General features: G+C 45.4%; 1 protein-coding gene across 1 annotated transcript in view; it reads left to right on the top strand.

Annotated features, from left to right (window-relative positions):
* The window catches only part of LOC147711447 (calmodulin-binding transcription activator 1-like), a 1,194,547-nt gene that overhangs the window by 1,084,469 nt on the left and 88,639 nt on the right, over positions 1 to 21,439 (top strand). Inside the window, exon 14 of the mRNA XM_086919489.1 lies at positions 14,886 to 14,957. Coding sequence (XP_086775615.1) covers positions 14,886 to 14,957 — 72 coding nt within the window. The remainder of the gene's footprint in view (positions 1 to 14,885; positions 14,958 to 21,439) is intronic.

The following is a 21,439-nucleotide window of genomic DNA, read 5'->3' as shown; positions in this document are numbered from 1 at the left end:
CTGTTGATGGAGGTGCTTTATTTGACAGGGGGCCCTTTGGGGCTCACTGTCCTTCTTGTCCTCTGCAGCCCTGGGCTGACTAAGGCAAGGTAGAGAGGGGCAGGTTACCTGCTCCAGACTGGGTCCCACCTGAGAAGGGTCCACTGACATCAGAGGCTCTGTCAGGCTAGGCCCAACCACCTCTGGGGCAGTTCCTTCATCAGGGATACGATCAGTTCCCTGAGGAGGCTAATCCTGTCCTAATGTCTGGTGAGGGGGAGATTTCTCTTCCTCCTCCATGCTCTCTGTTTGTGTGGAGTGATCCATCATTTCAGGCTTCACAACACAGGTATCAGTTTGAGTTTGGGTTGTGGCCATCACAGCCCCACCAACCTTTTCAGGAGGAGACTCAGTTTGGGTATGGGCTGTTACCATCACAGCCCTGCTAATCTTTTCAGGAGGGAAGTTAACTAAAGATGGGGCTGAGGTTTGCTCAGCCCTACCAACCTTTTCAAGAAGGACATCTTGGATTGGGGCTGTAGCCATCACAGCCCCACTAACCTTTCCATGGAGATTTACCATTCTAGAATGGGTTTTCTGTTCAACCTCAGCCCAGGCTGAGATTTCCAAATCATTACCAAGTAGGCAATCTACAGGCAACTTTGCTGACACTGCCACTCTCTTTGGGCCAGTGACACCTCCCCAGCTAAGATTGACTACTGCCATGAGATGTTTGGTTTCTATTCCATCAATGTTTGTCACCTGATATGTGGCATCAGGTAAAAGTTGCCCTGAGGGGACTAGACATTCAGCCACCATGGTGATGCTAGCCCCTGTGTCTCTAAAGGCCTCAACCTTCAAGCCATTGATGAGGGGCTCCTGTCTGTACTTGCTCAAAGTGTTTGGGCAAGCAGTGAAGTTGGCAAACCCCATGCCAGTTTCATAGACAAGAGTATCTTTATGGGACCTGGTTAGGCCAGAATCCACCTGGGCTTCAAAAGTAAACCCACCCAAATTCTGGGGGTGCTCCCACCAATTGGGGGACCACTGCTGACAGTGACAGGAGGTGTTGGAGCCTTACTTGGAGGTATATTTTCCTTATTACCATTCTTGGGACAACAGCTGTCTGTTTTCCAATGTCCAACCTTTTTACAGGTATGGCAGTAAGGCTTTTTCTCTGTAGAGGAAGTGTTCTGGGGCCCACCCTTTCCATTGGAGTTTTGGGGCCATGGGGAAGTCTTTTCTTTAGATTTATCCCCACCCTTCTCTTGAGGCTTGGTAGTCTCTTTCTTTGGTCACCACCCTGGTTCTTAGGCCTGATCCGGGTTCTGACCCATTTGTATGCCCTCTTACCCAATTCTTGTGGAGAGGTCAGATCAGAGTCCACCAGGTGCTGATGTAGAAGCTCATTTTGACAATTACTTAAGATTTGCTCTCTCATAATTAAATTATACAATCCTGTATAGTCTGTAACCTTACTTCCCAGCAACCAGCCCTCCAGAGCCTTAGTGGCACTTTCAACAAATTCAGACCAGTCCTGAGTCTGTGTTTTCTGGGTCTCTCTGAACATTAACCTGTACTGTTCAGTGGTTAAGCCTAACCCATCAATCAGAGCACTCTTCAGGACCAGGTAGTTTCTATAATCCCCATCACTAACTGTGAGGAGTCTGTCTTGGCCTCTACCTTCAAAGGAGAGCCACAATATTGCTGCCCACTGCTCCTGCGGGATCAGCTGTACTCTGCAGGCTCTCTCAAGTGCAGTCATCCATTTGTGGATATCATCCCCAGCTTTGTAGGGGGGCACAATCTTACTCAGGTTTATTGTATCAAAAGAGGTGTCTTTATCCTTAGGGATAGTGCTGCCACCAGTGGGTACTAACCCACTCTCTCTAGACTGCCTTGATCTAGCAAGTTTCTCATGGGCCAGGGCAACCTCTAATTCTTGCTTCTGGATCCTAAGTTCAGCCTCTCTCATTTTGGCCTCATGTTACCTTCTCTGAGGGCTAGTCATCCCCCTTCTGGAGTGACCATGAGAACCTCTAGAAGACTGGGAGGTATTGGATTCACCTGAGTGATTCCTCCTCCTCCTATGCTCCTGGTTAAGTCCACTTGGGGGTCTGGGTAAGGTCATCCTTAGCTCAGTCCCAAATACACTTAAGTTAGCCTGGGTAAGCCGGCTGGCTGGCACCTGACTATTTCTTCCATCATCAGAGTCACTGCTCCCCCCTTCTGTCTCCTCTCCATCTTCCTCCTCATCAGGCTGAATATCTCCAGTGACTTGGTCATCCTTATCTACCTGGACTATAGCGACAGGGGTATCAGTATTGTCATCTTCAGTGGGAGAGCCTCCTTCAGCATTCCCTGTGGGGTCTGCTTTAGAGGTCTTTAGAGCTTCAGACTGGTCTAAAAGCTCTCTAAGGTGGTCTGTAGTAGGGGTTGGCCCTGTCTTGAGACCTCTTGAGGCACAAAGCTGCCTCAATTCCTTACAATTAAGCATAGCAAATTTGGATGGTGCCCTTGGATGGTCGCTCTCAACAGAGACAGTCCCAGTGGACCCCTCCTCTCTAGACATTGCTCTAGTGTGGGTGGATATGTTGCAATCTACCCACACTGGTGTTTACCTACTAAACCTATCTAGTAGTTGTAGTCAGGGTGTGCTACTCCCTATCCTCTACAACAACTAAGTTCAGTAGAACTTAAGTATACTAGTCTTGTTTTATATGTACCTAGCAGGTACATGTATGATCTTTCAAATGATACTTTCAAAGATTGTAATGGTAAAACAACAGCAAGCTCAAATCCCAACCGCTGCTCACCAATGTGAGAAGTTGGCCTGGTGCATGATGCTCACTAGTTCTAGTGATCACCTTGTGCCATGCCAAGCAACCCTTATGATGATTGGTTGTAAGTCAACCTTATAGACCAGCTATCCTAGTAGCGTGGACAAAGCAGTCTTAGGCTAAACTCTGTTAAGGCATGTGAAGCAAGCTGTTTTACCATACACAATCCCCTTGAATACCAAATGAAAGGACACCACACAGATATATATTGAAAATATATATATATTTATTTACTACAAAATCCCCTATACTCTTTATGAGCACCGAAGCATATGCGTTAAAACAAAACACAGTTTAAATATACAAAAGTTGCACAATATGGATGAGCCCTAGGGGCCACCTAAACCATATACTAAAATAGTGGTATAAGAACCACCTAGCTGAAAGGAAGTAGGTCTAGGGCCTGGGGAATCGCTGGAGCTGTTCGGGACTAACAGTGAAGAAGTCGGGAAAGGCCCGCGGGACTGGGGTGCAGTGCGGAAAGTCCACGCATATACCAATGTAAAGTCAATGGTGCATAAAAGTTACAAAGTTAGTATTTAAGGAACCTTCCAGCTGACCTACAAGGACAAAACTTTAGACCTAGGCACTAGAGGTGTGTACCAGTGTAGGAACACCGTTGTTGCTGAGTTACCTCACCCACAGGAAGCGGGTGCACAGGTCCGAAGTAGTGTCGGGTTCCGTTACTCAGGTTGATGGTGCTTGGAGCTGAAGATGCTGCAGGTGTCGAGACGAGAAGAGTGCCGGTGGATCCAAGGGTGGATCTGAAGTGGTGAAGACCTGAAAGCAGAGGGGACAATGTTCAAAGTCACTAGCCAGTGACTACCGTGGAACCAGGATGGAACCAGGCGATGTCGGGTGCAAACAGGCGATGAGGTGCAGCTTGTCTCCTCAGCCACGTGGACACGAAGAGGTCGAGGATGTCCAGGAGTGGATCACAAGCTGTCCCACAAAACCTCTAGCTGATGGCGGTGACAGCAACTTGATCGGAGCAAACAGGCCTTGGCTAATGCAAGCCACGCAGGAAGTGGAAAAAGCTTATCACTCGGACCAGCAAAGTCAGAGCGGGTGCTCCTTTTTACAGGAGCGAGGGCAAGTCTGTATCAACCAGATCGGCAGTGTAAATTGTAGGTTTTGTCGCCAAGATGGCCGCTGACCACGTGTCAAGTGGCCGGGATGGCGTGTCGAGTGGCACAATGCAAAAGGGCCCCACGCAGATCGAGGAGATGCTGGGGGGCTGATCTTCGGTGCAAGGGCTGCTCGTTTGTGGGGCTTTTCAAACTCCAAAGCACAGCGTCGAGGGTGCCTTGGGTGCTGCGCAGTCAGCTTCTTGGGGGTCTTTTGAGACGTCCGGTCCCACATCTCTCGGTGCCTCCACGAGTCCCTTCTTTGCAGGGACCGTGGATCGGACTGTGGGAAGTCTGGGAGTTTGGGTCTCGTTAGGCTCTGGGCTCGGGCTCCAGCAGGAGGCGGCAGCAAAGCAGATGTTGAGTTGCTGGATGGTGCCTGTGTTCACAGGGTGGCCACTCCTAGGCCACAAGGGAGATGCTCTTCAGTCTTCTGTGCAGCAGAATGTCAAAGTCCAGTCGTCTTCTTAGTTTCAAGTTGATTCAGGATAATCTCAGGTGCTATGGCACTGCTCCCACTCCTATTCCCAATCTGAGGGGTGGATCACCTGCTAGGTCCCTCCTCTGGGTGGGACCAGGAAGGGGGGTGGTTACACCCCCTCTCCTTTGTCCAGCTCCTCACCAGGACTGGGGCTGGAAAGCCCCAGGACCGGTTTGGACTGGCTTATGCACGAGGACACCTTGTGTGCCCGGGGCATGTCTGATTCTATTCAGCCCTGTCCTACCCAATACTAGGCGTGGGCGGAAAATCCGTTCCGCTCGCGGATTTTGCGGATTTTCGGGAAATCCGCAATCCGCGAGATTTGCGAATTTCCCGCAAAATCCGCAAATCCGCGAGCAGCGGATTTTGCTCGCACTGCTCGCACTGTTCGCGTGAGTTCGCGCCCCGCGAATAAGTGCAAAATTGCAGAAATACGATTTTAGCAAAACTGAAAGTAACTACTTACCAGGTTCAAAAGTTCAGGCTCATCATTAGTAGCCATTTCCTGGAGTGCTTCCTGAGGGGCCCCTCCAGAGTTCAGTTGCCAGTTGAAACTAGTATGTGACCCTGCTCTGAACCTCAGAATAGTTACACATATGCCACAAAGGTCCTGAATTACAGCTAAGGGAGACAAGCAGGAGCCAGGCTGGAAGTTAAAATCCATTAATCAGCCCCTAATTCATTATTGTCAGTTGGGGCAGGGCAGGTGTTGTAACTAATTTTGCAACAATGAAAGCACTTAGCAAGTGCAAAAGATCACTAATCAGGGCGCACTAAGGAAGCAGGTGCCAGCTAAAAAAATATTCTGTGACACATGAATCAGCCCCAAATTAATTCAGGTCACTTGAGGCAGGGAAGGTGTGCTTTGCTTTGCCGAAAATAATGTACACTGGACAACCAGAGGGTGTGGTGATGAAACAGAGGGTGGCATGGGTGGGCCAGAGGGTGGCATGAGTAGTCAGAGAGTGGCAGTGGTGACAGAGAGTGGCAGTGATGAAGAAGAGTGTCCCAAACAGGCTGGACACGTAGAAACAACAAGTTCGCGAAACTTGCGACCCGACAGGTAAGTTCGCAATTTGCGAAAGTGTACAAAACCCTCGCGAACTGGCAGAAACACGGGCGAACACAAAAAAAAAAAATCCGCAAATTCGCGGGAATTCGCGGATTTTGCGGATTGCGAATCCGCAAATCCGCAAAATTCGCGAACGCGAGATCCGCAAAATTCGCTCATGCTTACCCAATACACAAAATCCTGTCTGGGGTGGTGCTCGCACCTCCCAAGGCTGGAAACCCTTTGTCCAAGCCTCCCTCGCTGGAAGGACTCCCAGCAGCAGGAGGTCAGACTTGTGTCTGTGGTGGCAGCATCCATTTGGTGATGCTGAGGCTCTGGTTAACTTTAACCGGGGTTCAGGCTATGTACATGTTGTGTCTCTCTAGAAGGGTGGAATGCTATCCCCGTCGACAGAACTGTTGAGGGGATAGTATTCCAAATCGTATGACACCTTACTCGACATGTTTTGATAAAGCCAAACCAATGTTAGCATATAGCCGCGACTATTATAATGCACTTAAGAGTATATGGTATGGCAATATCCCGGAACAGCTAAGGGAGTTGTTCCCGACAGCTGCACACAGGCTCAGCTCAGGCTAGAGCATCGTCTCACATGTAACCACGCACTCTGCCTCTAGGATTGCAGAGGCCTTCCATAGGAGTGGCTTATAGGTTAACATGTATCCAGTTAAGGTTAGATATAGGGATACTATATCTAAGTAAGAGGTGATTACACCCACTTACCCCAGCTGAGTGATCAGCCAGTTGTGTCAAATATGGAGGCCAGGCCAGGGGTGGCACAATATATGCTGCAGCCTCTGGTAGGCCTTGGCTACACCTATGCTCTGGGTATCTATGGTACACTGTTACAGGGGCCTATAAGGTGAACCAGTTCCAATTGTGTATGCACCTAAGGTACATGGAGTCCATTTTAAGGAGAGAGCAATTAGCCTGGGGCCCTGAATAGCAGGATCCTTGGCCAACCATGTAAAAAACCAGCTAAACACCAGGCAAAAAGTTTGGGGGTAACCATAGTCAGATATCCACCTTCCCAAAGTGGGTTCCCTACCCTAGATGTGAGAAGATTGAGGCTGAAGATCATCATATGGTCTGGGAGTGTCCAGTATTGACCGGTCAATTGAGTAAAGTCACCAATATAATCACTAATGTAACTAGTAAAACCTGGTTGCTTAGGCTTGAGTGTATCCTTCTTGAGGAGAAGCTGCAACCCAAAAAAGCCAGTTCACTGTTATTTATGAAATAAGAAGAGCGCATGTAGACTAAACTCCATCATTCTGTTTGTCCATTCCATATTCATGTTCCGTGTATAATTATTGGGTGCTCGAATTGTGGAGTCTGAAGATGACGACAAGGAGGCTACAGAGCGTCCTGTCCTTGCTAGAATAAACTGCCCTGAAATATTCAGCGTATATTATTGTAGGGGCTCGGTGTCTAAGGTGACACCACAGTAACTCTGCAGATTAGTCGGTCTGGCACTGTTGTCAGCTTGCTAAGCGCCAAGCAGATATTAATTGGCGACCCATCAAGGCACCTGAAGTAGCGTACTGGCTTGCGGATATTTAGAAGTAGACAGAAGACGAAAACGTGATAATGAAAGCTGAAAATAAACGAGGGCACGCAGGGTGATGGCATCAAAACATTGCGATGAATGTTTTTTGCTGGTAGCTGAAAGAAACAATGACAACAGACTGTGTTAGATTCTTGCAGGAACCGAATAACATGAGTGTGCACACCCAAGGTGGAGGAACACCAAGCCTAATGGCTATGGACAGTCCCATGAGGCCTACTTGAATTATTAAATGTGCACCCTAAATATGGACCCCAGAATATTGATGGGTCACAATATGAAAAAAATATTGACAGGTAAGTAAGTCTAGATTTTCTCTACCTTACTACACTTATATATATCTATGCAGCAGTGCTTAATTTGAACCTGTGGTTTCCGGTGCACAACAGCTGCAGTTAATCATCAACACCGGCGATATAGTTTCACACTCATTTTTGGAAGGAAGGGAGATTAAGTGATTTGCCCTCAACCACAGTATGTTGAGCTGATGCCGAGACTCGAACCTGGTTCCACAGCTGACAGCTCTGGCCATTAGGCCACTTCCTCTCCCCACTTCCAATGTAGTAGTTGGCTCTGTTCTAGGCTGCTATATAGGAGAAATGTGCTGGTGCAAGCTGTCTCCTGACGAGATCCCTGGCACGTATTTTTTTTTACATATTAACAACTGCTATGTAGAACATATATATTCATCGTACATAGATGTGAAGTTTAGAATAGTAAATCTATTTTTCCTCATATGCCTTACCTTTCAAAATTCTGCCCTCAATATTCTGGTCCGGCGATACTCTGCTGCTCAATATTTAGTAGTACAATCGAATTTTAACAGAATCAATCAATCAATCAATCAATCAATCAGGGAATTTGTAAAGCACGCTACTCACCCGTTAGGGTCTCAAGGCGCTGGGGGGGGGGGAATCCACTACTGCTCTTGAAGAGCCAGGTCTTGAGCTGTTTCCTGAAGGAGGGATGGTCCTGGGTCGATCGTAGGTGGGTGGGGAGGGAGTTCCATGTCTTGGCCACCCGGTAGGAGAAGGATCTTCCTCCAGTGGTGGTTCTGCGAATGCGTGGGACGGTTGCGAGTGCGAGGCTGGTGGATCGGAGCTGGCGGGTGGGCATGTAGAATGTGAGGCGGTTGTTGAGGTATTTGGGCCCAGTGTCGTGGAGAGCCTTGTTTTCGTGGGTGAGGAGTCTGAACGTGATCCTCTTGCTGACGGGGAGCCAGTGCAGGTTTCTCAGCTGGGGAGTGATGTGACTGTGGCGGGGGGTGTCCAGGATGAGTCGTGCAGAGGCGTTCTGTATGCGCTGGAGTCTTTTCTGTAGTTTGGCTGTGGTTCTAGCGTAGAGGGTGTTTCCATAGTCCAGTCGGCTGGTGACTAGGGCCTGGGTGACCGTATTCCTGGTGTCGGTGGGGATCCACCGGAAGATCTTTCGGAGCCTCCGCAGGGTGTTGAAGCAGGATGACGAGACGGCGTTGACTTGCTTGGTCATCGGGAGGGAGGAGTCCAGGACGAAGCCCAGGTTACATACATGGTCCATTGGATGGGGCGGTGCCCAGGGCAGGGGGCCACCAGGAGTCGTCCCAGGCGGAGGGGGATGTTCCCAGGATGAGGACTTCCGTCTTTTCTGAGTTCAGTTTCAGCCGGCTTCACAACATGAAGGGTTTTCACATTATGGCAGTTGTGATATGTCCCTTGGTAATCTGGGAAGGTGAGGAGCAAACCTGAGAAATTACTATCACTGCTTTAATATCACAGGAAAATGTATTGTTCTTAGATCGACACACAGACCCTCATATTGTTTTTCTTGTATCTCGCATTCATAATTGCGATGTTGCAACAATGTTAAGTGCTTATTGTGTCTCATTGATTCTGCCATGTTGATTGCTTTGCTTCCTTCCCTAATTACATGGGTGACAAAGTGATTTCTCCATAGTATACAGTGGACGGTTTTGTAATGTTAGAATTAGTAAAATGTTCTGTTATAAGCATTTATACAGCACGTGTGCACCAAACAGTCTCTTGGAACTAGATAACATCACTATCACGCAGCACTTGCAGTTTTAATAATAGGCCTGTTTGAAAAGCCAAGCTGAAGTAGCAGGAGTCATCCTAATTTCAACTGGTATACGAGTTCCATATTCGAGGGGTGAATACAAAACATTTATTTTCCAGCAAGAGAGAAATTCACACTTTTTTAAAGTCAATTGAAGGATTAGACATACTGAGGGTTATTTGGGGAGAGGGAGGTTGGTGTATCTGTAAAGAGAAATCACAGCGTAGAAAGTGATAAAACAGCGTCCTTAAAACAAGTGTGAACAAGAGCTCCAGTATTTGCATGGATGCATACACCAGCTCTGTCTGCTAGCACCAAATTAACACATTAAATCCACACATTTATGCTGCCAAGTTTTAGAAGGTGTGATATTAAAACTCAAGCAATTACTGGATAACTTGAACTATCTCTGAAAATGTCAGGAGCTCTCATATTTCGGAATTTAACACTTTGTGTTCCAATTATTGGAACGTTGTTTTAGGGGGGTTTATAATATAATTCCAGTAATGTGTGTTATTATGAATAGATAGGGCTTCGGGGCCTCGACAAGAGGTATGGATATGGAACAGAGTAACACAATACAATATATTGCAAAAAAGCACAATAGATAACGGCATTTCCCATTTGAAGACGAACATATTTCCTTTTTAAATACATGAGCAGATCAGCAGCACTTAGCTAGTAGCTCTCAGCTTATGACATCACTATATGTTGCTGTAGGAACGGGTATGACGCCTCCTAAGGTGGACTATACGTTTATGATTGGACAAGCGGGGCAGTAGACAGACGTTAGGCTCTCCCGGGGGTAAACTGATGTGGCAGAATACTGGAGACCTCCTGCCACCAACAGGTCACAGAAGACAGTGATATATTGTGTACTTCCCAGTTAGAGCAAGTTACATTAATGTCATATAGAACTGCGACCTCCCGATTGGTGGAAGCTGTTAATCATTCATAACAATTAAAGTCTTCAGTGAGGAGGGAAGAATTAACTCTGGGCATTTGAACAGCGAACCCATTCAAAATCTCTTTGTCAATTTTTTGAACAGACATACCAAGATCACAGAGGTCTGTCGCGTTGTGGGAAGGCAGCAGAGATCGGTGCGTGCCTGTGACGTACCTGTTCTTGTGTTTAGTAATTGTAATTGCATTTATATAGCTCTCACTACTTCTGTTGAAGCATCAGAGCGCTTTACACCAAACAGCATGCTGCTCCGGAACCCATGTTCCATGGTTAATCTAGTGCTATTGATTACTGTTAGGTATTTGAGATTAGTCTTCTGCACTCAAAGCAAACCATTCCATACAGTCGTTCCAGGTTCTTTATGGTGGACTAAATTACTGGTAGTTAGTTGCAATCATTAGTAGCTGAATAATAACATGAAGCTGGATCTAGAAGTTACCTGCTGTTTAAATGTTTAGCCAAGCTTCCACGATTACACCATTTAAGAAAAATCAATTCATAGGTGTGCAAAAGCGCTTCATGAAAATAAAGCGACCTAGCAGCAAATGGCAGTTGCAGAACCCTCCACACTTTTTGTGTTGAGACGAGATAAGTGGGGATACAGAGAAGGGGAGAGTGGGGGATAGTGTGGGTGAGAAGTCAACGTGGGGTTGGAGAAATTGGAAGTAGGCAGGGGTGCACCAGAGAAGCTTAAGGAGGTGGAAGGAAATAAAAAGTTAAATGCTACAAAGTTTGGAGTGGGGGAAATAATGGACAAGTTGGGGGCGGGGAGAGAAAAGAGCAACACAGAGCATACTGTTGTATTTGAGGAAAGAAGCAGCGCATGAGGGGGGAGATAAAGACAATGTGTGCTCGCATTGAGCACTAAAAATAAAAAAATAAGTTCCCTGAATGTGAGTAGTGGAACAATATCAAAGGATGGTGAAGAAGCAAAGCTTCAGAGTAGTGACAAAAAGAAGAATTAGAAGGAAGGCCATCAAATAAGAAGTTGGCAAATGAGAGTGACAAGAAAACAAACCAGTGGCAAACCATGGACTGCCATAGTTTTGGTATGGTCCACAACATGCTGGAACTAAGAAAGAGTGGAGCCTAGAAAATCCTAAACAAAATCTGGAAAACGCACATCTAACCACCTGGGAAGATGTTTCTTGAGAAAAAAAAGTTTCACAAAAATCGTTTGACCTGTGAGAAAACATTTAGCACAATGGCTTCTCATTATGCCGGCAACATTTAAAACTAAGTAGCATTGCCAAAAACAGTTACAACAGCAATAGCCTTGATATTGTACTTGCACAGCGTCAGAACAAGTGCTGTCTTTTTCTCTAATCTTTTTCTGAAAAAGATATTAATAAAATTGTTAACTCTTCATACTCACATATAGAACAAATAAACTACAGCAAGATTATAAAAAATTCACCTGAAGGGCACAGGGCTCTATGGTCACTGTGTGGCTTTTTTTTTTTTAAATGAAATAACCACAGGTGTTTATGTGGCCTGTAAGAAATTGGGTTGTTGGTTGAGTGGGGTTAAACCCTTCTCAAGCAGCAAACACATTTCTTTTCAGGATGAAGTCACAAGCAAACTTTAAATTAACTTGTGCTTAACCCTCGGGTAGCTTGGCACAGATCAGTCAGGCTTAACTCAGCCGCAATGTGTAAAATATTTGTTCAACACTTCAAACAGTAACAATGAGAACATACCAGAAAAGCAGTCCACAACAGTTAGAAAAAAAGAGTAATTCTTAATAAATAAAACAAGACCAAAACAACAACAAAACCCAATAAGTTAAACAGGGGAAATTAATGTATAAAGAAATATTGATAATAGTGTCAAAAAGCACAGAGTACTAACTTGGGATATCTTGTTGCACTGGACCTGGTCAAAGTCACACTTTCAGGCTGACCGCAATGGGGAGCGCAGGTTAGATGCAGTCCCTATATTAATCCAGCTGAGGTTTAACTTCTCAAGTTTAGCCCAAGAGTCACACTCAGGTTGAAGAGGGCAACAAGGAGCAAGGTGAGTGTCCTTGGAGGTTGCCCGCAAATGGAGAAGAGCAGGCATTCATCGCAGACAGGCGGGGTGGAGCTTTGCGTTTGCGGTCCCTGCTCGAGTGTTCGATTCTGTAGTGAAAAGTTGGGCAGGCATCCAGGGGCGGCTCCTCCCCTAGGGCGGAGGAGTGTCGCCCCACCTCTTCCTCGCAGTGCGAGAAAGCCAAAACATAAAATGGTGATAACTTTAAGTTATTACCATTTTATGTTTGCTTAGTACATTGTGGGCTGGTGGGTAGACAGGGCTGCTCTTCTCTCCGAACAGGGCAGTGGAGGAGTGGTTTTGCCCACACCTAATGTGTGCAAAGACTGTTTGGTCGGCCCTCTCGGGCCACCCAAACCAGTCATGCACACTCTGCCCTTCTCCGTGCAGGCTGCATTGCAGCCTGCATAGAGAGCATGCTCACCCCACTAGCTCTGGCTGGATGCTGTCCCGACCAATCACAACCCTGCACTGCAGCATTGTAATTGGCTGAGTGGAGGGAGCCTAGCTGCCTGCTTCCTTTTCCTGTGGGAGGCAGGAGAGCAGGAGCAGAGAAGATGCTGGACCCGGCGAAAGGTAGGTTTCATTATTTTTATTATTGATCCCCCGCGCAACCCTCCCTTCCGGGCAACCCTCCCCGCGTCTGCCTCCCCCACCCGCGAGCAGTGCCTGCCACTTATGCTGGTATTGCTTCGCCCTGATTCTCAGTGTGCACTGTGTGGTCTAGGTAGAAACAGGCTGTTTGCAAAGAACCCAAAAGCTTGATTTAAGCTCGCTGAGTCACACCAAGGGCCCAGGACCTTAGGGGTACCACTTGGGGTCAGGAACCCGCTGCTGCTTGGTCAGAGACTGGTTCATGATGCTGAGAAGACTTTTATATCATTGAAGCTCAGATCAGGAGGCAGCAGACTAGCTCTTGGAGTCATTCTTGTGCCCTGGGTTCAAGATGAAGGTGCAGGTGTAGTTATCCTTCCATAGACAAGAGGACAGCCGACAACAGGGCAGAAATTCAGCAGTCCAGCAGAGTGGCAGTCCTTGTAGCAGCACACCAGTCCTTCCTGACAAAGTATCTACAGGTACAAAAGTGTCCTGGAGAGTTGGTGTCTGAGGTCCAGTATTTATATCCAGTTGTGCCTTTTAAATGTGGGAATAGCTTCTAGAGGCATGCCTTTGACTTGCACTGATGCCTTGCCTTCCTGGCCCTGACTCCAGACCAACTACAGTGAGTATGCAGCCCTTCGTGTGGATACAGGACTCAGCCTTTTCAAGTGTAAGAGGGGTTAGGCTCAGCTCCTCCCTCCCATCCTGCCAGTAATAGTCAATTCAGTCACACATAAACTCCCCATTGTGTGTGGCTACCCAGGAGGAAAACACAAAGCCCAACTGTTCTCTACCCCCAGTCATATGACTCAGAGACAGGCTGCAGGCACCAATGGATATAGCAAGAAAATGGCAACTTTCTACAAGTGGCATTTTTCCAATATAAAATCTGACTTTGCCATAAGTTAGGATTTTACATTGTGATTCCAAAGACAACAAACATGAAGGGGTCACTGTTTCCATTTGGAAATTATAATTATAAAATGTAATAAGGTAATTGCAATGTTATGTGAGTGGTAGGCCTTGCAGTAGTGAAACATGAATTTAAGAGTTTTTCACTACTAGTACATGTAAAACTCAAGGGTGATTGTCCTACTTTTTAAATACATTGCACCCAGCCCTCTGAGATGTCCAGGGTCTAATCTAGGGGTGACTTATATGTATTAAAAATGATGTTTTGGGTGTGGCAAAAGGTTTATTTTGCCAGGTCGAAAGGACAGTTTAAAACTGCATATACACAGGCTACAATGGCATGCCTGAGACATGTTTAAAGTGCTACGTAAGTGGGTGGCGCAATCAGTGCTGCAGGCCTACTGGTAGCCCTTAATTTGCAGGCCCTGGGCAAAGGCAGTGCCACTGTACTAGGTACGTACAAGTAATGTAAATAGGCCAATTGGGTAAAAGCCGATTATACCCGGTTTAGGGGAAAGAGGACAAGCACTTTAGCACTGGTTAGCAATGATGACGTGCCCATAGTCCTATGGCCAGCAAAAACAAGGTCAGTAAAAATGGAGAAGGAAGGCAAAATGTTTGAGGGAAAACCACCCTAAAGCTAGCATGTCTAACATGGCACCTTCTTTATTATCATTAGTGAAACCCAAAGCTAGTGGCCGCACCGTGGAAAGTGCTGTGCCTTAATTTGCAGGGTGATGTGGCTGCAAATGAGAAATGTATTCTGCCTATGCACTCACTAAATTGTACTCATGCAAGCACAGGGGCTAAAAGGACCTGAGGACATACCAGCACACAGTGCATATATATGAACTATTATTTGTCTGCGTCTCTGTGTTCACTAGATATTGGCAAAAAAGGCCTCTCCATTGTCCTGTTTGTGAAATTGTTACTTATCATCCAGGTATTGAAATCTCTGTTGCGGTATTACCTCTAGATTTGATTAACTCGGCTACCTTGGACACTTTTGATTTCCTGTACTATATTCATGTGTGAAAACATTATCTAACCGGATTCACTCCAGCTTTGAAATATGATTGTGTGCCAGACAGTCTGCAAATAAGCTGAACAAAAATGAGATAACAACAAAAAATGTTGATGCCACATCAGATACTGCAAGAAACTTTCTTCAGTCTTGATCTCAATGTTGTATATTTTATCTGTCGCAGTTGAAAATAAAATCTAGCTTGTTCTCAAGTTGTTTTCCAATTTACTTCTTAGGGTCGTCCATTACGGGAACAGCAGGAAGTAGCCGCGGCAGTGATCCAAAGCTGTTATCGAAAGTACAAACAGGTAACAACAATATAAATGGCATTATAGTCAGGGAAATGTGTGATTTCTGACAAGTGTCCCAGGGATTTGTGGAAGGCTGAGAATGATAGCCAAGATTTAATAACTGAAGTATGCTCCACGCTTTGCAGCGGTTAAGATGACCCTCTATATATGCATTTGGGAGGACTTTTCCTGGTTGATGCATTAAATTAAATTACATCATGGATTTTGATGATACTTGCCAACTATAATTCCTTAAAAAAAATTGACGTGATCCTTTTTTTCTCCTAAATTGCAAATGCGGTTTCATTTTGAGGAAAAAAGTATTTGTATGAGTTTAAAGGAAAAAAGATAACCTACTGTAAAAGAGATGAAAGACATTAAACAATTAAATGTCTGGCATGCGGATTTCTTTTACGTTAAAAGGGTCAATATGTTCGAATTAAGACATGATTCAGAGAATGTGGCTGTCTCTTTAAAATAAGACACAGTTTTAATGAGAACTGGACTGCAGCCTCTCTGAACCATTTAAAAAAATGTATTTCAGTTACATGACAGTTCTCGCTTGCTAGCTTGTCTTACAAGAGTCTGAACCATTGTCTTTAATTATGAAACCTCATATTTAATTCTCGAAAAAACTTGAGTGTATAAAAGCACCTGCTGTAGAATCTGTTGCTTCGCAGTTTTCAGGCAAGAATGGCGATGCAGCGCGCACAATGTCATTTGTTTAATTTATTTATATTTTAATTTAACTCTGTTCGGTCATACACCGGAGTTTACTACCCCCCACCCTAGGAGCGGCCAATGTAGGGAAGCAGTTCCTTACATGCTCCCCAACATTTATGTGGGGAGGGAGGTAATGAATAAAAAGCTGCCTAAATGGTATTCATATGGCAGGTCGTTCTTCAGCCCTCCTCCCACAAATTAACATTATTTGATGTGACCACTTATAGCTTCCCAACATTGCATGCGTAAAAATTTGGTGTGCCATTTGCACCTATTATTAGCAAACTGCCGTACATAAGGCCCATATTCAAATAGAAACAACACAACTAAAGGAGTTCATATGATGAAGGGGATGAAAGAACAACCCAATCAAATTAAATAGTCTTAGTATTTCTTCGATGTCAGTATGGATAAATATATCCATTCTTTCACATCAGTGGGGAAAATTATATTCATTAATGTCCTTGTGCTGGTTATTTAAATTTCTTGGTGCCAGTTTGGATAGGTATTTCATCCTTTGATATCTGTACAGATCAATATATTCATACATTGATGTATTGATAGTTACATTCATCGTTTCATGTAGTTATAGATAATTTTATTTATTTGATGATGTGATCATGGCACATTATATCGACAGATCCATTCATTCGCTAATATCAGCGTGGATATAGTTTAATTCTTGGACGTCAGCATGGGTAATTATAGTCATTATTTGATTTCAGTGCTCACACTTGCATTTACTCTTCATCAGAGTTGATAACTCTTTAATCTATGATGTTAGTGTGGATAATTGTATCTGTACTTTGATATCAGAGTGTGTAGTATATTAATTATCTGGTAGTGTGGATAATTCGTTGTATCCTTTGCATTGAGGCTAGTTATGAGCATTCTACTGCGTAACAGTTGGTAGTTACCTCTTTCTACTGATTTCAGGGTGAGATCTAGCCTGGTATGCGCATTTGTTACGCTAGCTGTCATTGTCATGCCTCTCATTGTATACGTGTTTTTTTTTACATTCTCGTTCTTTTATGAAAACTCTACACATGGCTCTGGGAAATTGCATACTGCTTTGCCTTTTGTACATCCAATAATAGATGGTTTCTGGTTGTGAAGAAGAGGCTGGGGAGCACGCACCAAGCTCTGTGTGCCTTTGATAATTGACTCCAGCTGTTGTTTTGCAGCATGTGACATGAACAAGCTCTCCTGGGTGGATTGCTGTCTTTCTAAACATGAATGTATTGATTGCCTTATGTGTTGTTATTTTTATATTTCTGCCTCACATGAATGCATGACATATGCAACGTGTCGCATTTACTGTGTTCTTCAGATGCCCTGTAATCTAACGAAATGTACACTTTTCCGAACTACCGGAAGGGTGTTAAAATCTTGGTGGAGAAAATATTATTATGAATGATTTAATTTTAGAAAAAAGGATGCCTTTATTAAATTGAAAAATGGAGACAAACATAAGTACAAGTTGTTTTAGCAGTAAAAATATAAAGTCACATCTTGGATAGCATTTGCAGTAAACTTAATTCTTTGCTATTTTATTGTTCTTTAAAAACAACTGTCCTTGAATCGGACAGTCTTTTCTCCCAGTGCGTGTCTATTTCCTGCCCTGTCCACATGCCTCGCATGGCAGGAACAATGAACCTCCAAATACCACCCCGCAAATTCTACGAACCTTAAGATGGTCATCCACAGGCAGCCTTGATGTGGATGGGCTGATGGTCAAGGGAAATCCATGGCTAGAAACCCACTGAGTTGCAGTGAATAGCCTTATCTGCCAAACCCACTTAATGTTCCTGAAATTGTCTTCCATGTGTTATTCAGCAAAGATAAATCACTAACAAAAAAGTAATAATAGTCGTCATTGAAGCCGAATATGCCATTCACTGCAAGTGGAAAGTGTTGCATTTTGGAATTTAGTAAATTCATGCTTTTTTCTCATTAGCACTAGAAGAGAAACATTCTCAGCAGCTGCGTTAGCGGTTGTCTGGATGTTGTTTTACTGTTTTCTTCCATTCACCTATTGTTTTTTCACAGTTGATTGTAGCTGTTAGTGCCTCAAACATTCTTAATTATATGGAACCGCTGTTTTGTATTCTAGAAAACCTCTTCAGGCTCCAAGGAACGGTAAACACAGATGGCCACATGTTTTGTTTAAGTCAGGTAGAATTACAGCAAAAAGTGCACTTTTCACGGTATTTTCAACTACCTGTAATGCAGGTTAATGTCTAAAGGTGAAGTACTGTTCATGCTCAGCAGTATACTACCCTTTGAATTTACTGCATTGCAGAAGAGGTTCAGTTTTCCATTTTTCTCTCTCGAATGCCCAAACCTCAAACTGATTATTAATTTCATGAGCAGGCCTGGCTTGTATCTCGCGTACACATTTGTCTAGCTCCTGTTACCTGTACTGAGCACCCTGAGTTGCATTGTGTCACTAATGCTTGATGGGCATTGCTACAAATACTGCCCAGGTTGAGTTAATTTCTTTCACTTCTTTTTTATATTTTCTTATGGTCTGGCATAAAGTGTGGGACCCTAAAATGTTGAGTTCACTTCTTTTGCGCCGTTTGTCACTTCTGCTTTTGGAGTTGTAGTGTATTAACCAAAGTGAACAAACATACACCATCCCTTCTTTGTTGGAGTAGTTATGGTTACTTAAGAGACTGCAATTAGTGGTGTATGCAATTAATGCTGCACCAGTATAATTGTCCTCTAAATATCAAAATAATCAAATAGTGCTCAAACTTGACGTGACCCCCCTACTCAGTAGTCACCTATAAGAGAAAACAAAATTCTCTCCCAATAAGAACGATAGTGTCAAGGAGCACTAGGATCCATACAGTTCAATTGTACAGTACAATAAAATGTTTTCAATTGCTTAAAATTCCAGCAAATTATGAAGACAGGAGTCTCGAAAGTTCATGTATTCAATTTTTTCATTTATATTCACAATCAGGTGCACAAATACATGCATCAGCCCAGCCAACGCGTTTCGTCCTATGCGGACTTCATCAGGGTTTGTATCTCAGTTTATCCAAAATCAATGGAGAGATCCTCCTTGAAACGTATCAATCATTTGCACTGGGAATCCGTGGTAGCGTCCTATAGATAAAAGGAAGTCAATGCCTAGAATATCATATCTGAAGATTCAATATTTCTCTTCCAATATAGGTAAAACAGTCCTCATAGAGGAGCGTGACGAGAATACATGCTGGGAAAATCCCTGCAGCTTCAGAAAAGTATATAGGATACTAGCCTAGGGATCCATTTCTGGTAAATAGCAGCTCTGTTTCCTTGCCATTCGTCTATTCGCAACTAAATTAGTTATATTTACTGATCACATTCGCAGCAGCGGCTGCTCCATTAGAGCGGAGGAGCCCCGCCACCATCAGCAAATAACATGTTTATAAAACAGGTTTTAAACCTATTTTATTATCGTTTTATTTTAATCTACTGGACCCGCCCCTAGGTCTCTGACGTATCTTGGGGGCAGTCCAGGGGATGGTGGGGGAGTGGTGGGCACTCTCTTCACTGCACAGGAGGGTTTTGCAGGCTGTCTCAGGTCGACCATACCCTCATGCGCTAGGAAGCTCTCTCCAGCGACGTTGCTGGGGCTGTAGAAAACAGGCACAGGCTCCTAGTATGCCTAGGAGCGCAAGTTGCCGGCGCTCAGGCCAATACTGACGTTGTTTACGTGCAGCATCAGGATTGGCTGCAGTGCATTCTGAGAGCCTGTGCCCAGATGCAGAAAAAGCGCGATGCGGCCGGAGACGGTGGTGAGGTACGTTTTTTTTTCTTTCTTTTCAGGCCTGTATGTGTATTCGTGCATGCATGGGTGTGAGTTGGTCCCTGTGGCCAACCACCCAGTGATTCATTTGTAAAGGCAAAAAAATTAATAAGTGCCAGGGCTCTCGTCAGGAGGCAACTGCAGCTTGCACCAGACATTGCCCCCTCCAGCCCTACCAATGATAGTAGCACTGTAGGAGAGTAGGGTCTGCTATCCTATGGTCACCCCAAATTTTTGCTTTTTGCTTCACTGGTTTATGACTTAATGTGGCTGTGTGCCTGCTAATCAGACCCACAGCCTGCTGTTCTCTCTCTAAATTACAGCCAATGCACCCTAGGTGCATTACGAATTGGAACTGGTTCACCTTATTGGCCCCTGTAACAGTGTACCCTAGGTACCCAGGGCATAGGTGTTTCCAAGGCCTACCAGGGGCTGCAGCATGTATTGTGCCTGGCCTCCATATTTGACACAACTGGCTGAACACTCAGCTGGGGTAGGTTGGTGTAATCACCTCTTACTTAGATATAGTATCCCTATATCTAACCCTAAACTGGAAACATATATTCCTATCAGCCACTCCTATGGAAGGCCTCTTCAATCCTGGAGGCAGAGTGCTTGGAAATATGTGAGATGGTGCTCTAGCATGAGCTGAGCCTGTCTGCAGCTGTCGGGAACCACTCCCTTAGCTGTTCCGGGATATTGCCATGCCATATACTCTTAAGTGCATTATAATCCTTGCGGTTATATGCTAACTTTGGTTTGGCTTTATCAAAACATGTCGAGTAAGGTGTCATACGATTTGGAATACTATCCCCTCGACCGTTCTGTCGACGGGGATAGCATTCCACCCTTCTAGAGGGACACGACATGTGTGTAGCCTTAACCCCGGTTAAAGTTAACCAGAGCCTCAGCATCACAAAATGGATGCTGCCACCACAGACACAAGTCTGACCTCCTGCTGTTGGGAGTTCTTCCAGCGAGGGAGGCTTGGACAAAGGGTTTCCTGCCTTGGGAGGTGCGAGCACCACCCCAGACAGGATTTTGTGTATTGGGTAGGACAGGGCTGAATAGATTGAGACATGCCCGGGGCACACAAGGTGTCCCCGTGCATAAGCCAGTCCAAACCGGTCCTGGGACTTTCCAGACCCAGGCCTGGCGAGGAGCTGGACAAAGGAAAGGGGGTGTAACCGCCCCCCTTCCTGGTCCCACCCAGAGGAGGGGCCTAGTAAGTGATCAACCCCTCAGATTGGGAGTAAGAGTGGGAGCAGTGCCATTGCACAGCAGATCATCCTGAATCAACTTGAAACTAAGAAGACAACTGGACTTCGACATTCTGCTGCACAGAAGACTGAAGAGCATCTCCCTTGTGGCCTAGGAGTGGCCACCCTGTGAACACAGGTACCAACCAGCGAATCAACGTCTGCTTTGCCGCCGCCTCCCGCCGGAGCCCGAGCCCAGAGCCTGACAAGACCAAGACTCCCAGACTTCTCACAGCCCGATCCACAGTCCCTGCAAAGAAGGGACCCGTGGAGGCACCGAGAGACGTGGTACCGGACATCTTAGAAGACACCCGAAGAGCTGACTGCGCAACATCAGAGGCATCCTCGACATTGTCCTTTGGGGACTGAGAACCCCCACCACCGAGAGGCCCTTGCACCGAAGATCAGCCCCCCAGCATCTCCACAATCTGCGTGGGGCCCTTTTGCATTGTGCCACTCAATGCGCCATCCTGGCCACTAGCCACGTGGTCAGCGGCCATCTTGGCAACGAAACCGAAGAACTACACTGCGGGTCTGGTTGCTCCAGACTTGCCCTAGCTCCTGTAAAAAGGAGCACCCGCTCTGACCTTGCTGGTCCGAGTAACAAGCCTTTCTTGACTCCTGCGTGGCTTGCATTAGCCAAGGCCTGTTTGCTTCAATCAAGTTGCCGACACAGCCAACAGCGAGAAGCCTGCGTGGGACAGCTCGTGACTGAC

This window comes from Lissotriton vulgaris, chromosome 5 (assembly GCF_964263255.1).
Source record: "Lissotriton vulgaris chromosome 5, aLisVul1.2, whole genome shotgun sequence".
Lineage (NCBI taxonomy): Eukaryota > Metazoa > Chordata > Amphibia > Caudata > Salamandridae > Lissotriton > Lissotriton vulgaris.
This window is presented reverse-complemented; position numbering and strand designations above follow the sequence as displayed.